Below are 17,919 nucleotides of genomic sequence, written 5' to 3'. Positions count from 1 at the left end.
TTGAGGCCAGTCTTGGTAACTTAGTGAGGCCCTCTCTCAAGTTTAAAAATAATAATAAAAAAAATTTAAAGGGCTGGGGATGTAGCTCAGAGGTACCAAACTCCTGGTTTCAGTTCCCAGTACCACAAAATGAGGAGGGGGGGGAGAGGGGAGGAGGGGAGAAGGAAGGGGAGAGGGAGAGGGAGGAGGATGACAAAATGTATGGATTAAGTGATTTGGTTGGTGTTTTGGTGGTTAGGTGGTATGTTCTAGAATGATTCCAGTTTTACAAGATAAATGGTAAAACATTCTGAAGTCATTAAACTTAGGCAAGGCTCTCTGAGTTCTGTTTGAAGGGGAGTCTCATTCTGCCAAGCTTTTGGGTTTCCTATTAGTCTTTATCCGAGGAGGAGTTAGAGGTAATTCTCTTCATGTCTGGCAGGGGGTTGTCATTAGGGTTGACATTAAGTTGTCACTAGGGTCTCACTGAGTTCAGTTGTTTTCAAAATACATAATTATAGGGGATGTTTTAAAAAGACTTGTAGAGTAATATGAATACTTACATATCAAATTTATTTACAGATTTGGAGAGACCCTCTTTCTATCTTAACTTCATTGTACTAATCTCATGTAATCCTACATTTACTTCTCAACATATTTATTGAACACTTGTGATGTTCCAGGCACTGTGCTGTTCACTGGCAATACAAAGATAAGAGCAAAGTGCTTCCTTCCTCCAGAGGACAGAGCACTCTGTGGGGTCCACTCAAGGGCAGCAATAGGATGGACCCAAGTACAATAGGGAGAAATGTACCCAATGCCAAACATGCATCTCAATAATAACCCAATGCTTGTTATCCAAAAACATTGGCCTTCTTGCTTGGCAAAGAGAAAGGAATGATTTTCTCTAAACTTACCCTATGGTTTTCTAATTATTAGCATTTGATTTTAGTATTATACAAAACTCACCAAATATTGTCCTTTTTGATTCAGTTATTCCTTGAAAGCCGTGAACCTTAGGGAAATGGCTTTCCTGATCCAAATTTTTTATGGAGTATTGGGACCTCTTAATTATTAAAATAATTTGTAGATACTAAGGGTTTAAAATTTTCAAAAGACTGACATACTATTCTAGATGCATGGGGCATCAAGAGACCCAGCTATCGCACTCCTTTGTATTTATCCAAAATAACTAAAATCAGTAAACTATACTGATACAGCTACATCAATGTTTATAGCACTGCAATTCACAATAGTCAAGATATGGGACCAGTCCAGTTTCCCACCAATAGATTACTGGATTAAGAAATTGTGATATATATATATATATATATATATATATATATATATACACACACACACACACACACACACACACACACACATACACATACACACACACACAATGGAATATTACTCAGCCAAAACAAAGAATGAAATTATGGCATTTGCTGGTAAATGGATGAAACTGGAGACTATCATGCTAAGTGAAATAAGCCAATCCCAAAAAACCAAAGGCCAAATGTTCTCTCTGATATGCAATACTAACACACAATAAGTAGGGGGAAGGAAGAATAGAATTTCATTAGATTGGACAAAGGGGAATGAAGCGGGGAGGGGAGGGGGAATAGTAAAGGCAGTAGAATGAGTTAGACATTCCTTTTCTATGTTCATATATGAATGCATGGTCAGTGAAATGCCACATCATGTATAATCACAAGAATGGGATCCTAATTAGAATAAGTTATACCCCATATATGTATAATATGTCAAAATACATGTATATCTAAAAAGAACAAAATTTTTAAAAAGTTGGGGGGGAAAACGAAATTATGATGTTTGCTGGTAAATGGATAGAACTGGAGAATATCTGGCTAAGTGAAATAAGCCAGTCTCAGAAAATCCAGGGTTGAATGTTTTCTCTCATATGTGGAAGCTAGAGCAAAGTAAAGGGAACACAACGTATCATAAGGATAGAGGGAAAATCAGTGGAGAAGATGATGATTGAGGGCTGGGGTTGTGTTGTAACTCAGTGGTAGAGACTTGCCTGGCGCGTGTGAGGCACTGGGCTCAATCAGCACCACATATAAATAAATAAATAAATATATTGTGTCCATCCACAACTAAAAAAAAAAGAAAAAGAAAGAAGAAGATTGAAGAGGAGGGAGAGGGAGGAGGGATGGAAAGAGGAGGAAATATGGAATGAATTTGACAAAATTACGTTATGTGCACATATAAATATACCACAGTGAATTCCACCTTTATGCAAATCTATAAAGCACCAATTAAAAATAAACAAATAAATGAGAAAATAGAGAGCTTAGCATTGAGACAACAGAAAACCCACATTATGAAGGACATGGGTAGTGATACTGATGACACTTTCCACCAGGGAGATCAGAGGCGGGACTGTAGCTCCTGAGGTCACTGCTTTTCCAGAGTGCTGGATGCAAAGGATCCAAAACCTTGAATAGAGGGTGGTTGATTTCTCACACTTTTACAAGCAAAGGATTTTAATGCCCAAGATAAGGATGTAATCTCCAAATTATTTACTTCTTTATCCTGTCATGTTTAGTAATTGGAAAGTATATTCCTCCTACATTCTCAGTTACTATTATTTTTTGTACTGGAGATTGAACTTGGGAACACTTAACCACTGAGCCACATCCCCAGCCCTATTTTGTATTTTATTTAGAGGCAGGGTCTCACTGAGTTGCTTGATGCCTGGCCGTTGCTGAGGCTGGCTTTGAATTCACCATCCTCCTGCCTTAGCCTCCTGAGCTGCTGGGATTACAGGCATGTATCACCACACCCAGCTCTCATTATCAGTTACTTTTTTAAGAACAAAGATATGGGTATAAAATTCAGGCTTTAAGGTCTACAGAGCAGTGGGTACAAATTGGAACAATCTGAGGAGTTTCGAAAGCACTGATGCCTAGGTTTTGTCGCCAGACATTCTGGATGTAGCCAGACCAATGGGGATTTTAAAAGCTCCCCAGGTGAATCCAATGTGGAGCCAAAGTCAAGAATCACTGTTGTGGAACGCTATCAATCCTCTTGTCCAGTTTTCACATTTTACACGTGAAGGGAATAAAGCCCAAAAAAGGACACATGACTTTTTTTTAAAAAAAAAAAAAAAAAGCTTTTGATATTTGTTAATGTAGTGGTTGAACCAAAGCTGGGACCTAGGTAACCCAGTTCATGACTATTTTCCCTGGCCTCTGCCAGAATTCATCACTGTTGATTTAACAGCCATGACCAAAATAATTGGACACCCAACTTCTCTGGCCACTGCTACTTGTTCTTACCCCTGAAGAAGATTTAGGCTTCTTAGCTCAGCCAAGCAAAAGCATTAATACAGAAGTTAAAATATCTTGCACCTAGAATGATCATTTCTAGAAAGAATGAGACCAAGTAAGAGAAAGGACTCAACTCAAAACTTGGAGCACAATCAGGAGAAGTCTCAGATGGCAATCACACCAAGCAATGGTGTCATTGGTCAGTGAAGATCTGACTTTACCGATGCAGGAAGACCATCCACTCAATGAGCTTCCAAAAGAAGTCTCTGTAGGGATGATTCGATCAAAAGGCTGGGATAGTGAATGTTGTTAGATTTAAAGACTTGAGGTTGAGGTTAGTTCATGTATATTAACCATTTTGTTTCAAAACATTGACTCCTATTCATGATAGGCACCCTGGTCATGTTTAGAGAACTCTGCAAAGATTTCAAGAGATTTTCAAAAGGAGTCTTCTAGAATCAGGATACTCCATTTTATGGTTTGGTCATAGAGTCAGCTATAAAATATCAAACACTTTTTAGAGACATTGTCTATTGAAAAGATGGGGAAACTAATAAGGGAACAAGAATTTCTATCCCATCTTCTCTCTAGCCTTTATAATAAAAGAAGAGATTGTAGGGCCTGGGAACATTTGCCAATTTTTTTTCTTTGAACTTTGTTTCTATATTAGGCTAATGAGAGTTACTTTTAAAAAGGCAACTCATGATCTTATAAAGTTGAACAAAGTATACAGATGATTTTTAGGTCTTTTAATAGAAGGGTCTGAATGCAGTATCCAAGAGAGGGTGCAGAGCTCTTGGCTCTCGGAACATCTCTTTGGTGTGGTGTTCCATACAACACATTTTGGAAATATTTCTTCTAAGAGAAAGGGAAAAAAGTGTTTTCCTAGACATGATCTTAGTACATAATGCTTCACTTCTGGGCACCAGTACATGAAGGGATTTCTCTCCACTAAGTACCAAATTCTACAGCAGACACCAACCGGATGCTCTGTTAGTTCATTCTGACACCATCTTCAGGATTCACTTCTGAAGACAGCGTTAGATCCCATAGGCTATGAGCTCAGTCCTACATATTCCTACTTCACATGATAATCACAAGCCCTAGGTTGTGACCTGCATTTCTGCCCAAGTGGCTATCAATTGGGGTTTCTCTCTCTCTCCTGTTCAATTAATTTGCTGCTGCAAATATAATCATATAATGCTGGGAAACCCTTTACTTAAAGGACAGGGAAAGGACCATCCAGATGGAGGAGATCTACAGGGCAGAGCATGTGAGAAGGGGTACAGAGCTTCCCTGTCCTCTCAGGGCACACCACTCTCCAGGAATCTGCACATGTCCAGCTATCCAAAAGCACATCCAAACCCCCTGTCCTTATGGAGGTTTGTGGAGAATTCGTAACATAAGTAAGACTGACCACATCATTGGCCATTGGTGACCAACTCAAATTTAACAAGATATGTTCAAGAGGCAGCCTACAGAGATTCTAACTAGGAAAATTTTGGATTATTTGATGGTGCTCTGTCTAAAACTAACCCTACGAGGTGAAGGTACAGAATCTGTCTTTCCACCAGCTTGTTCTTCAGTCCCCTCGTAGGCTTTGTGAGGGAGCTGGCCGATGGTTTGGCAATGGCTCTTAACTCCCATTTTATTTACTGCAACTTTCCCCCAAACACGGAAAAGAAATCAGTGTACCATTTTCAATATACTTCCTTGACAATCGTATGTTAAATATTAAAGTTATTTGGAGGATTCTAACAAATGCAGAAAATATTTCTTAGTTAAGGATAATTTTCTTGATTTTTAAAAAATCCAGACTGGGGATCAGCAAACGTTTTCTCTGGAAAGGGCCCAGATAGCAAACACTTTGGGCTTTGTAGAACATCGGGTCTCAGTTGCACCTATTCAGTTCTGCTGTGAGTATATAAAGGCAGCAGTAGACAATATATAAACAAATGAAAGTGGCTGTATTTCAATAAAACTTTCCTTATAAAAACTGGTGAAAATCAAGATGTGACTGGAGGGTCCTAGTTTGCAGTCCTTGGCTCTAAAATGAAGGCATTCAGTGAAGATGGCCACTTGTGGCCAAATGTGCATCTATTTCTCTCAATTCCTGGTAAGGGCGAAAGGGCAAAGCCTGGGATAAAGATAAGAAGTATCTGGATGAAAATATTCCAGGGTTAAGAGTTCAGATCCAATCATAATAGAAAACAAAGATGTCTTTTTCCAACCAGTATTGTGGATCCAACTGGAAACTCTGCTCCTATGATAAAACCATGTTCCAGCCACTCATCATTCTACCCTAAGTGTCTGATTCCTGGTTGATGAAAACTGGTTCTTTCCTAGCTTTAAGCACCTCAATAAGAGTATCATGTAGATCAATTTATAACAAAGCTGGTGGTCATTTTAAGGAGCCCTGCTGCAGAAGGAAGACGAGGTTGAGTCATAGGTAAAGGAAATCAATGTTATATGTCCATAATAATCATGAAACAGTATTGACTGTGTGTTGCTTCTGGTCTCAATGTGTCTTGCATTTTCAAACTAGGTAAACAACTCAATCTTTTATAATTACCCTTATAGGATTCAAGGATTTCACAAAGAATGTTAGCAGTTTGGTCATTTCTCCCAAAGTATGTTCAGATATCAGTAGGTTCTAATTTAAATAATGTGTCATCCAAAAGAGCAATCATTTCCCATTATCTACCTCACGCCAGTGTGCTGAAACTAGCAGGTTTGACCTCATTTACACCCATGTTTGAGAGTAACTGAATAACAATACTGCCACAGCCAAATTGGGCAGATGCCACACTGAACACAAGCACTGGTGCTTCAGCAGCAGTTGAGTAATTAGTCAGAAGTTTGTAAAAATCATGGCAGATGTGTAAAAGCACGTCGTCCTGTGATTTTTACATGGAGCCAAGAAGGTTGTCATCACTCAGATGTGAAATGAATAATAAATACAAGCATCCTTGCTCAGCAGAAGTTGAACTGCACTCAGTCGCAGATCAAGTCACGTTGTCCATTCTTTGGAACCTCTTTTTCGTCTTCTCTCTCTCCACAGTCTCTGTGGGGATGTGTTGCTTCTCAAACATTGCCTGGTTCTCTGTATTATATTTTTTGTTTTCAAACTCTGGTGACTAGCTACTATCAGTAAACATTAAGGCAGGAGAAAAAAAATACCCTCTGGATGTGCCAAGAACCTAGTGAGACACTAATCATGACGAACCGAGAAGTCAACACAATTAAGGTACTGATTAGCATCACACATCAGCTGGTTAGAAGTTAAACACCACAGCTTGGAGCACTGGGAAAAGATGATGATAGAGAAGATTATAGGATTAAGCAGGCTATTATTTCTCATGGTTTAAGTATTTGAACAGCTTGTAGGATGTGCTCCAAGGCTGGCTTCTCCCTCTGCCTGTTGAAATCTTGAGTGCTTTCTCACCTGTTACTGTTTATAAACAGGTGCCCTGAACTTCTGCAACCAAAAGCATTTCCATAGAGCAGCCTAGCTTCTCTCTCTAGACTAATGTGAGAGCCAGGCAGGGGAACCCTGTAATTTTCTGAATAACTGGAGTCATGGGAAAGAAACAGTTCCCCACAGAAGTGTTCCCATGAGAGTCTCACAACACAAGAGGTGCCAGCACAAGTTTCTTCTGAAGGGAGTGCAGAGATACAGGTGAAAATTCCTTCTTGGAGCTGAAGTATATCCTAAAACTTCTCAGACAGCAAAGCTCAAGAATTTGCAACCAAATATCCTTGGTTGGCCCAGGGTCACACTCTTTTCCTCACATGGATCACTTTCTTGGTGAGAGAAGATAGAAGCACATAGAGGATGCTTCTGTCTTTGTCTTGGCCAGCAAATGAACTTTCATTTATTCTTCCAGCAACTCTCTATTGAATAGCTGCTGTGTGCCAAGGGTGAATCCAATGGAGACCATACCCACATATGTATATTGCACATGTAACAGTGAGTTTGTGAATTGAATATTTTCCCCCTACTCATTACTGACCAATTCGTTTTTCCCAACTATAGTGTTCTTCCCTAAGTATTATGAAATACACAATCATAAACCAGGGCAGGTCTTCCTAAATCCCTATATGGAAAATCTGACATCCCTTTTATGAGGAACTTCATCATTTTCAACAAGTCTGCAAAGAGATGTAAACCCCTGTCTCTCCAAACAATGGAGAACAATTGAACACACACAACTCTGGTAGCATCTCTTATTTATCTGCAGTACTGGGCCTTGTGTATGCTAGGCAAACACTCTACCACTGAGTTACATCCCTGGTCCTCTATCCTACTTTTAAAAGAAGTATCAGTTCTTTGCACATAAGCCTTTCTCAGTACTTAGATTTAGAAACCCTGACTTTCAAGAAATATTTCATTTCTTACAAGTCTTCCCACACTCTTTTAAGTTCATTGATGTTCCTCTTCTCCTTGCAAGGGATGGTTTAAATTATCATCCCCTATCAAATAATCATTGTCTAGAGTAGGTTTCCATCTACTAAGATTTGTGATGGGCTTGCCAACATGGAATAAGGATAAGTTATGACTAACGAATCCTTTTAACTAGACTGACATTCCCCAAAAATGTCATGTGATAAATGGGGCTGATGGAAGCACTCCCTTTCTGGATATTATACTTTCTCCATCTGTATTTCCTCACCCTACTCCCATAGCTTCAGATGGAAGGGAGGGTGAGGAAATTTGAACCTGAGGTTCAAAGGGAAATAAAGCAGTCCTCACAGTTCCAAAAGTGGAGTGATGGTTTCATTTTTAAGCACCTAATTATCTCAAAGAGGTTGAGTACCCAAACAGCCACATTGGGTTTAGAGAACACAGTCTCTTGTGAGATCAGTTCACCTCCGTTTAAGTTGGCTGCACCCACCCTGCATCTTGCTCCTCTCTTCCTAACTCTGACTGGCTTTCCCAGTTTCTGCAGTCTTTCTGGTAAACTGCAGTGCTTATCAACCAGTCTCATTATCCTCAGGGAGGTATTAAGTATCAGATGAAAACACTGCAGATTTGGACAAGCAATAATTTAGTTTTACAATAATTTCTGATGATGAGAGTAAGCCGATTTTCACTTGCAACAGTCAGAGATGAAGAGGAAAAACTGAAATGAGCTCACTGGCTCTTACTTGATTTTCAACGTCTGGGAACAAAATGTGATCTGAGAGCTGCATGGTCCAAAGAATACAAAAAATAGTTGCAAGCCAGTGTGGCTATTGTGCCGAGTTTAGTTGTCATTTTACAAAATCACACGGTTCAAGATTTTCTCTCCAGTTGGTGTTTTCTCCAAGATGGCGCTTGCCCACTCCAGTTATCACTAACCAAAGGATTCTCGTTAATGTAGTGGGTTGAAGGAATCAAGATATGATCAAATGGGGACCATGAATGAAGCCTTACATGACAGTATTGGAAAAGCACCAATTGGCTGCTTTGGCATCTTAGGTCTTTGAACATGTATGAGACTAATTATCTCTCTCCTGTCAGATTTAACAATGAATGCACTGTGCTAGAGTTTGGGTCTGGAATGTCCCCCAAATGCCCATGTGTTAAATGCTTGGTCCTCAGTTTGGTGCTATTGGTGGTTGGTGGAACCCTTAAGAGGTGAAACCGAGTGGGAAGAAGTTAAGTCATTAGGGATGTGCCCTTGAAAGGGATATTGGGACCCAACCCCTTCTTCCTCTCTGGTTTGTCAGCCATTATGAAGTGAATATCTTCCTCCACCATGTGCTCCTGCCATCATGTACTGCCTTTCCACAGACCCAAAAGCAATAGAGCCAAATGACCATGGACATGAAACCTCCAAAACTGTCAGCCAAAATAAGTTTTTTCTTTTCTTAAGTTGACTTTTCTCAGGTATTTTGTTATAATCATGGAAAGCTAACTAACACCACCCTAGAAGTTAGGTGTCTAGCCATTACCTGAAGAGGCCACGTCTGGATCAAACCCTTTGTAAACCAGCTGCCTCATCATTACTGCCATCCAGAAGGTCGATATTGGCCAATTTGACCACATCACATGCTAAATCATCTGTTCTATCGTTCTCTGTTGTTTTTTCTTTAAAATAATCACGTCACCCTCAGAATTTGACATCGCTCACCTCACTATCTTGGAGGAAAGATGTATTGATATATTTATTCACTCATTCATAATTTTCTTCCAGCAAATAGTTAAGGAGGCAATGAATTTGGCACTAGGTATTCATCAATGACTAAGACATAGAACTTTCATTCTGGTTGGGAAGACAGACAATAAACAAACAGATGAATAAAGCAGGTAATCAAAGATTTTGATAATGCTATAAAGGAAATGAAGATGTATGGAGGCAAACTGGGGAAGGCTGCTTTAGGTTAAGTCATTCTTGACTCCATTTAAGAAAAAATTGATGGCTGGGGATGCAGCTAGTGGTAGAGCATTTGCCTATCATGTATGATGCCCCCGCCAAAAAAAAGAAGAAAGAAGAAAGAAAAAGAAAAAAATTGAAAGACTCAAAAACGTATACAATTTGTAAGATCTGTATGAAGTCCCAGTATTTACCTGTTATTTGTTTAATCCCTCTTCCTTCCCAGAAGGGGAAGATTTCTTCAGATGTGTTGGTAGATAAAACTCTTATCCCCACTGCTACAAGGAAGACCCACCTGGATTCAATTAATCAGAGGGAACTTTCTCTGTGAAGTCTGTGGAGAAAGACCTCTTCTGAGGTTGTTATGCTCGAATTTGGGACCCCCAAAAGACCACCAGACACCAAGATCGATGTAAGCAGCAAATAGGTGTTTATTGCAAGCTAGCTTGGTCCTCCGAGTGTGCACACAGCAACAGGTGACGCTGAGAGGCCCCGAGCCCAGGGTTTGCAGCAGTTTTATACACTCTTTGGGGAAGTCAGGGACTTCACATACATCATAGAATCTCTTAGCAAATCATCACACACCGCAGGAAAATCATAAAACAACTCTAAAACATGATTAGTACATTCACTGGCGGGAACAAGTTGGGTAGGGGTGATTGGTTACTACAAGAGGGAGATTCATTTGAACTGATTGGTGTAAGCCACGAGAGATGTACGTGCTGAACTACATGGTTTCCCAACATGTTATCAACCACCATAAACTACTGGGGGGTCATCTGGCATCCCAGGTATTTTCCCTATCTCATGCTGATTGGTGGTTGCTAGGGGGTTGCTATGGGTTCTCACCTAACCTGACTGAGTCAGGACACCTGGCTCCACAGATCTCTCCTGTTATTTGTAGATAAACAACTCAGCAGGGTGGGTATGTGCCTAGGAGTGCTCTGTGGGTCTTTCCAAGGACAAGGGTCATGCCCGCTTCCTTGGACAGGCTTTGCTCTGAGGTAGAGGCTGGTTTTTCAACGTTACTATGGACTTTCATCCTTGAGAATTTTCCATCCTGAGAGCAAACCCCATCAGTACAATAAATGGAAGCATTATCTGAATCATAGCAGACTTACTAAGGTTCTGAGCTATATTCATTTTGTGTCAGGCTCCCCCCACTCAGCAGTTGGTTATGCTGGAGTCTTTTGTGGTGGTGGTGGTACAGCTGGGAATCAAACCCAGGGGCTTGCACTTGATGGGCAAGTGCTCCACCACTGACCCATGGCCCTAGCCCTAAGAGTTGTTTTAAATGTGTAAATAGGGATCATTCATAAGAAGGACATATATGTACTTTATTTCTTTTTAGATGATTTTGTTCTCTAAAAAAAGCTATGGTGGGGGTCAATTTCAAAATCCCTGGAAGCTTTTATCCATTTGGAGGAAATTTTATGTTTCAAAACCACTTTGTGACTTAAATTGCTTTAAAAATTACAGCCTCGAATATCCAATATGTTTTCAAAATGGAAAGATCAATGTGCCCATCAAATCCCTTCCATGGAAGGTATATGCTATGATTTTATCTGCCCAAACAATCCCTGTCCCCCTCCCCAAATTGTGTTCTCAGGTGAAACACAGGCTATTCAATTAAATCTGAACTTCAAAGAAATAACAGATAACTTGTAAAATGTAAAAATGTTTCAAAAATTGCATGGGGAATACTTCTACTAAAAAAATCATTGTTTATTTGAAATTAAAATTATACTGGCATCCTGTGTTTTCATTTGCTAAATCTCACAACCTTGCTCAAAGAAGATTTGGATCTCTGACCTTTCCTGTCACCACTCACCACCCTCACCACTTCCATTCCCTCCCTAGTTGAAGTCCTAATGGATATGGAAAATAACAACCCCCCCCCCACCCCGCCCAGGAAAAAGGTGAAACAACAATCACCAGAATAAAAGGGGAATAACAACCCCTAGGGAGAGGGGAGGACAATGTCACCTGGGGGTGGGGGTGGGGAGAAAGTAAACAATGGGCTCTGGAGTTTCATAATTTCCCATTCTACAACTATTTTCCTGAGTACCCAACCAACACATTCTACTATGATTAAGTCTCCAGTGATTAAGTCACACTAAACATTCTCTATGGTTAACTCTCACTAAACCCTATAAAAATCAGACCTTATTGTAACCAGTGCCCTTTTCTTCCCTGAAAATGTGCCATTCCACTGCTTAATAAAGAAATCCTTGCTGATCCATTGAGGTCTGCTCCCATTTCAATTATTTTTGTTTTCAAGTCCTGTCTTCCAAAAAACTTGGAATATTGATCAATACTGAGAAACAAAGTTTAAATCAGTTGTTACTGAAGAGGATTGAAAACACAATTGCCACTGCACAGGAAAATAGAAAATTGAAGCAACTTTAATGAAATTTAGATATGCGAACTAGATCCTAAATAAGCTCATTTTCCAAAACTTCTGCCATAATTAATGTCTATAAACCTTGCACAATTGAAACATAGAATACTTTGAGTACTTGTGGTAAAAGAAGGTAAAGTAAAAATAGTTTATAATTAGGGAGCCCATAGTCACATTTTGTTTGGGTATTTGCACTATTGCTTGAACTCACCTAATTTGTTCTCTTTTCTTCTCATTCTCTAGTTATCTAAACAAGAATAAATACCTGACAGTTATTGACAAAGATGCATTTGGAGGAGTATACAGTGGACCAACGCTCTTGTGAGTAAGACGCACAAAAGAATGTTGTAGTGTTTCCTTCCTTTACTGTTTTGGAATAGATGGAGACTGAGGAGGAGAAGCTGATGTTCAAGGGTAGAGAATGTTCTTATAAGGCTTCTGCTAACATTTTTCTGCCTGGCTGCGCAGGCTATTTCTTGGAAGAAAGTCCTGTTCTTTGAGATTCAGAAGGTCCCAAGCCCTGCATGCCCTTCTGATGTCTGGTCAGCCAGCCACCTTGGTGTGGCTCTTCATAGAGGTTCTGTTTGTGGAGCAGCTCCTGTTTGCAGAGTTGAGTTGTGAGATATGAGGTCTACAGATAGGTAGAGGGCACTATAGTGTCTGCAGAGAAAATATACATGGGTGGGCATTGCACGAGGCTGGCACAAAGGAGCAAATAAATGATAGTTTGATTCATATCTGAAAGAACTTCAATCATTAGGGAAAATGGGATATAAACATTTTCTAAAATAGCTGTATAATGTACCTATTGTGCATTTCTTCAGACTGGCAGCCCCCATGCAATCAGTGACCAAGTTCTGTCAATTGTGTCCCTTGAGCCTCTTTATCCTTACCATACTCTCCATTCCCTTGGTTTTGCCTTAGTTTAGAATCTTTCATTGAGCATCTAGCCTAATCCTCACCAGAGTGGAACACAGCATTCTAGAGAGGCAGAAGACAACCTGTTGGGGACATGAAGGAACATTTTACTGTGCTTTAAAAAACTAAGAACAAATAAGGTTTTATGAATGTTTTGTACAGATGATTGATGACCCTCTGGTGTCAGGTAGAGAATGGATGCTCCCCAGAGAAGAGAGCATAATCTCCAGCCCTGAGGATTTGGCCTCTTCCCTTTTTCCCCTTTTACAATCTCATTTCCTTTCAGGTTAAACGCACCCAGTTAAGTGGGTTTGTGGCTCTGTTCTCTTAATAACTGTGATTCCAAGTGGGAAGTCATAGCAAAGTGCTTCATAAACAACAGACTTAAATGCATTGTGTGTTTTTCTTTCTTTCTTTCTTTCTTTCTTTTCTTTTCTTTTTTTTTTTTTTTTTTTTTTTTTGCACAGAGTATAAAACAAGTTTCTATCAGTACTTTGTAAAATCTGGAACACATCTTTATCTGCATCTTCAAGATAAAGGTGATTTCTCCAGTGAATGAGGAAAGTTGTTGCTTTCTAAAGAATCCAGTATTTTAGAGAGAGCCTTTAGAAACAGGTGTTTAGAAACATTTTCATGTTTTGTGGCTTTCCTGATGACAATGATGAATACCATAAAAAAATCTGTTTTTCTTAATCAGAAACAGAATTTTAACTGTTTTTATAATCTTCAAATTATAAATTTATATGGGCTTGTGTAATTTATGTAATTCAAATGATTGAATATGTGTAATTCAAATGTCAAAGCCTTACCCTCCATTACCTTAGAATGTGACTGTATTTGGAGACATGGTCTTTAGAAAGATAATTAAATTAAGATGAGGATGTTGGATAGAACCCTAATCCAGTCTGGCTGGTATATTTACAAGAGGAAATCAGGGAAAACAGAGACACCAGAAATGCATAGGGAAAAATCATGTCGGGATGACAACCATCCATCTGCAAGCCAAGGAGAGCGACCTCAGGAGAAATCAAACCCCACTGACACCTTGATCTCAGGCTTCCAGCCTCCAGAACTGTAAGAAAACAGATTTCCGTTGTTTAAGCAACTCCATCTGTGGTAATTTGTTATGGTGATGGGTTTACAGAGTTGCAGTGGTTTTAAAGTCCGTGTGTATAAAACATGAACATGACACACACTCAGATCAGTTTGCAAATCATCAGAGGATATGGCTTTCCTTAAAAACGTATTTGCTGAATGGGAATGAAAAATGAGACTCTTAATTTATGATTACCCAAAGTTACTTTATTCTGTTATGCTTGAATTCGGGACCCCCAAAAGACCACCAGAGACCAAGATCAATGTAAGCAGCAAATAGGTGTTTATTGCAAGCTAGCTTGGTCCTCCGTGTGCACATAGCAAATGGTGATGCTGAGAGCCCCTGAGCCCAGGGTTTGCAGCAGTTTTATACACTCTTTGGGGAAGGCAGGGACCCCATATACATCATAGCATCTCTTAGCAAATCATCACACACCGCAGGAAAATAATAAAACAACTCTAAAACTTGATTAGCACATTCACTGGCAGGAACAAGATGGATAGGGGTGATTGGTTAGTACAAGAGGGGGATTCGTTTGAACTGATTGGTTTAAGCCAAGAGGGGTGTTCGTGCTGAACTGCATGGTTTCCCAAAACGTTATCAACCACCATAAACTACTGGGAGGGTCATCTGGCATCCCAGTATTTCCCTGTCTCATGCTGATTGGTGGCTGCTAGGGGGTTGCTATGGGTCCCCACCTAGCCTGACTGAGTCAGGGACATCTGGCGCAGCAGATCTCTCCTGTTATTTGTAGATAAACAACTTAGCAGGGTGGGAATGTGCCTAGGAGTGCTCTGTGGGTCTTTCCAAGGACAAGGGTCATGCCCCCTTCCTTGGACAGGCTTTGCTCTGAGGTAGAGGCTGGTTTTTCAATTCCACTTGAATGCACCTGTCTGTGTGGTAACTTTTTCAACTAAGACAACTGTTTACACCAAAACCAAAATAAAAGGCATCAGAAGCAGACTTCAAACAGTCATATCAGAAAGTGTTTTAAAATTGTTTTCAAGACTAGTTAAGCATAGTTGATAACATTGTTTTACCATAGTGAAAAAATTAAATGTTGCTTATTTTATCTTTAGCATTGCTTTTTAAAATGTGTACTTGGTGTGTTTTATAATATGCGTAATACAGTATTGCAGTGACACATGTATAGAGCTCGTAATTATTCATATATTAGAATTGCATACTCAACTAAGTTTTAGTTACAAACATGTGAGATTGAAAGCATTTGAAGATCAGTGATATAAACCAGAGCCACCCAAGGTATGGGTCCACCACAAGGTCAATGGCTGCCCCAGAATCTGCAACAGAGCCCAGCTTCCTCCATGGAGAAGGTCTTGCCATGAGAGTGTAGTCAGCCAAACTGGACAGTTTCTCAGGGAAGCAGTGGGCTTATAATCCAGCACAAGCTTCTTCTTCCCTTGTCAAGGACTGGTAAGAAGCTGTTGGCTGCTGGCCACCACACTTTGTAAGACAGTAGCATAGATGACAAAAGTCTCCAAATCTCCCCACTGCATTTAGTCTTGGTCCCTCTCAAATTCATCTGCCTCAAACATCTGCGGGCTCAAATGCCAGCAGGATCTTAAAACCCAACACTGGCCTCCCCTCAGAATAAGGCATTGGTGTGGCACAGGAGGCCCTGCTATGATCTTTGTCTCATGCCACTTCGTACCTCTGACCAAGGAGTCATCCATATTGAAACTCTTAGCCCTGCTAATATTCAAACCTACTACGCAGCTGTGATAAACTCTTCCTCTTCTCACGGTCTGGAAAAGCCTCCAACCTTAACTATCTAATAAGCTCCTGACACTTTGATATTCAAGTAGAGTTCTCCCCTTCTCCTCAGGAAAAAATGACCTCTTCTTCCTCTGTACACCACCACACACCCTTTGTGACTCTCATGTACCAGATAATTATCCAACTGTGCCCCTTTATGCATCTCTCCAGGGTATCCTAGAGAGCAGCATTTATGCTTTATTTTTATAGCTCTAGCTCATATTTTAATGCCTGAGACACAGTGCAAGCATAATAAATGTTTGTGAAAATAATAAAATTGACAATAAACAGTCCAATCATATTTCTATAATCACTACAGCATTTAAATAGCAGTCACATGTTAAAGGTATTTCAGCTTATAGTGCTTAGGTAAATGTGTTCATTTCTACGTTTTTGGAAGTGGTCAATTCATCTACCCATTTGTTTGTGCTTCTTAAAAGTTGTCTTTTTTATTTATGGCAATATTTCCTACAACCAAGTTAAGAGCAGACATCCAACTGCTTGAAAGTGCTTTTCTTGCTTCCTGATGGCATTCCAAGTTGAAGAAAGTGAACTTGGTAAAAAAATTATACCAGTAATTAACTCTTGGCACCATCATTTCCTGATTGTAAGAACTAAGTCTCAGTTCTCTCATGTCAAAACAGGAAAACTACAAGTAACGAAGTTTAAGCAGACAATCTAAAGGGACTAAGGGTATCCTCCATGAATGTTAAGCTATATTACGAGTACATTCACTTCCTCTTGAGCTTTGACACATCATGATTCTGCTCTCTTAACCTCTCACTAGCTCAGTTCAGCATTACTCCAAATAGTATTCAGTTCTGGGTCCCAGTTCTTTCTTCTCTGTACATTCTCCTTTGGTTAAACCATCTGCTGTCAAATATCATGAGACTATAAACACTCTCTTAAGTCTCAGATCTTAAATTTTATTAATCGTCTCACCTGCCTGAAATTTCTGCTTTGTTTGGTTAAATTCTCCCTAATTAACTTTTGAAAATGTACGATAAATACCTACTGAGACCTTCTAAGCTTAAGATGCTTGAGGGGGGCAATATTTTATTCTATTCTATTATTTTATTTCGGTACTAACTCAGGGGGCATTCTATCACTGAATTACATCCCCATGCCTCTTTTATTTTTATTTTGAGACAGGGTCTCAGTTGCTGAGGCTGACCTCAAACTTACGATCCTCCTGCTTCAGCCTCCAAATTGCTTGGTTACAGGTATGAAGGGTCACTATTTTAAAGAGCGGTTAGGGAAAGCCACCTTGAGAAGGTGACAATTAGGAAAATAGTTGAAAGAAAGGAAGGGGTAAGCCATGTGGCTAACACAAGCAAGAACATTCTAGACCAGTGCAAAGACTTCCAGGTGAGAATATTCTGGCATATTTGAGGAAGAACTAGGAGGTCATTACAGCTCAAGCAGACTGAACTAAATGTGAAAAAACAAGACAATTGGTTAAAAAAAAAAAAGGTAATGAGGTATGAGAACAATTTGTAGCCCTAGAGGCCATTATGAGGTCTTGATTTTGTTCTTAGAGCAGGAGCCTTTTGTGTTTTTTGAGCATAGAACTGACTCATGTCTTAACTGGAACTCTAGCTGTTATGTTGGAAATAGACTATAGGGGGCCAAGTATGGAAACAGAGACCACTTAATACCCCAGGTAATGTACGTAAGAGATGATAGCAGCTTGCCCTAAGGCAGTATCAGTGGATGTGATGAGAAATGATCAGATTCTGACTATTTATAAGGAAAAGCTAACAGGATATGCTGGTGTTGAATGTGGGGTTGAGCAAAAGAGAAAAATCGAAACAACTGCAAGTGTTTTTGCCTGAACTATTGGAAAATGGGATCACCCTTTCCTGAGGTGGGGAAGAACAACTGCAGGTACCTATGTCACCTCCAAGCAGGCAGTGACATACGTGAATGTGAAAAGCACAACAGAGGTCAGGGATAAACATGTATCTGAGACTCTTTAGAACGTAGGTGGTGATGGGAGAAATAGATGTGGAGGAAATCTCAAAGAACAGATAGAATTAAGACTCATGATAACCCTCCCTATCAAAGTGATGTTCCCTGATTTTTTTTCTA

At 39.8% G+C, this 17,919-nt stretch overlaps 1 protein-coding gene across 1 annotated transcript in view; it reads left to right on the top strand.

Annotated features, from left to right (window-relative positions):
• Positions 1-17,919, top strand: part of Tshr (thyroid stimulating hormone receptor) — a 138,339-nt gene that overhangs the window by 102,765 nt on the left and 17,655 nt on the right. The window contains exon 8 of the mRNA XM_027931648.3: positions 12,282-12,359. Coding sequence (XP_027787449.1) covers positions 12,282-12,359 — 78 coding nt within the window. The remainder of the gene's footprint in view (positions 1-12,281; positions 12,360-17,919) is intronic.

Source organism: Marmota flaviventris, chromosome 2, assembly GCF_047511675.1.
Source record: "Marmota flaviventris isolate mMarFla1 chromosome 2, mMarFla1.hap1, whole genome shotgun sequence".
Classification (NCBI taxonomy): Eukaryota; Metazoa; Chordata; class Mammalia; order Rodentia; family Sciuridae; genus Marmota; species Marmota flaviventris.
Note: the sequence above shows the minus strand (reverse complement) of the source record. Positions and strands in the feature narration are given on the sequence as shown.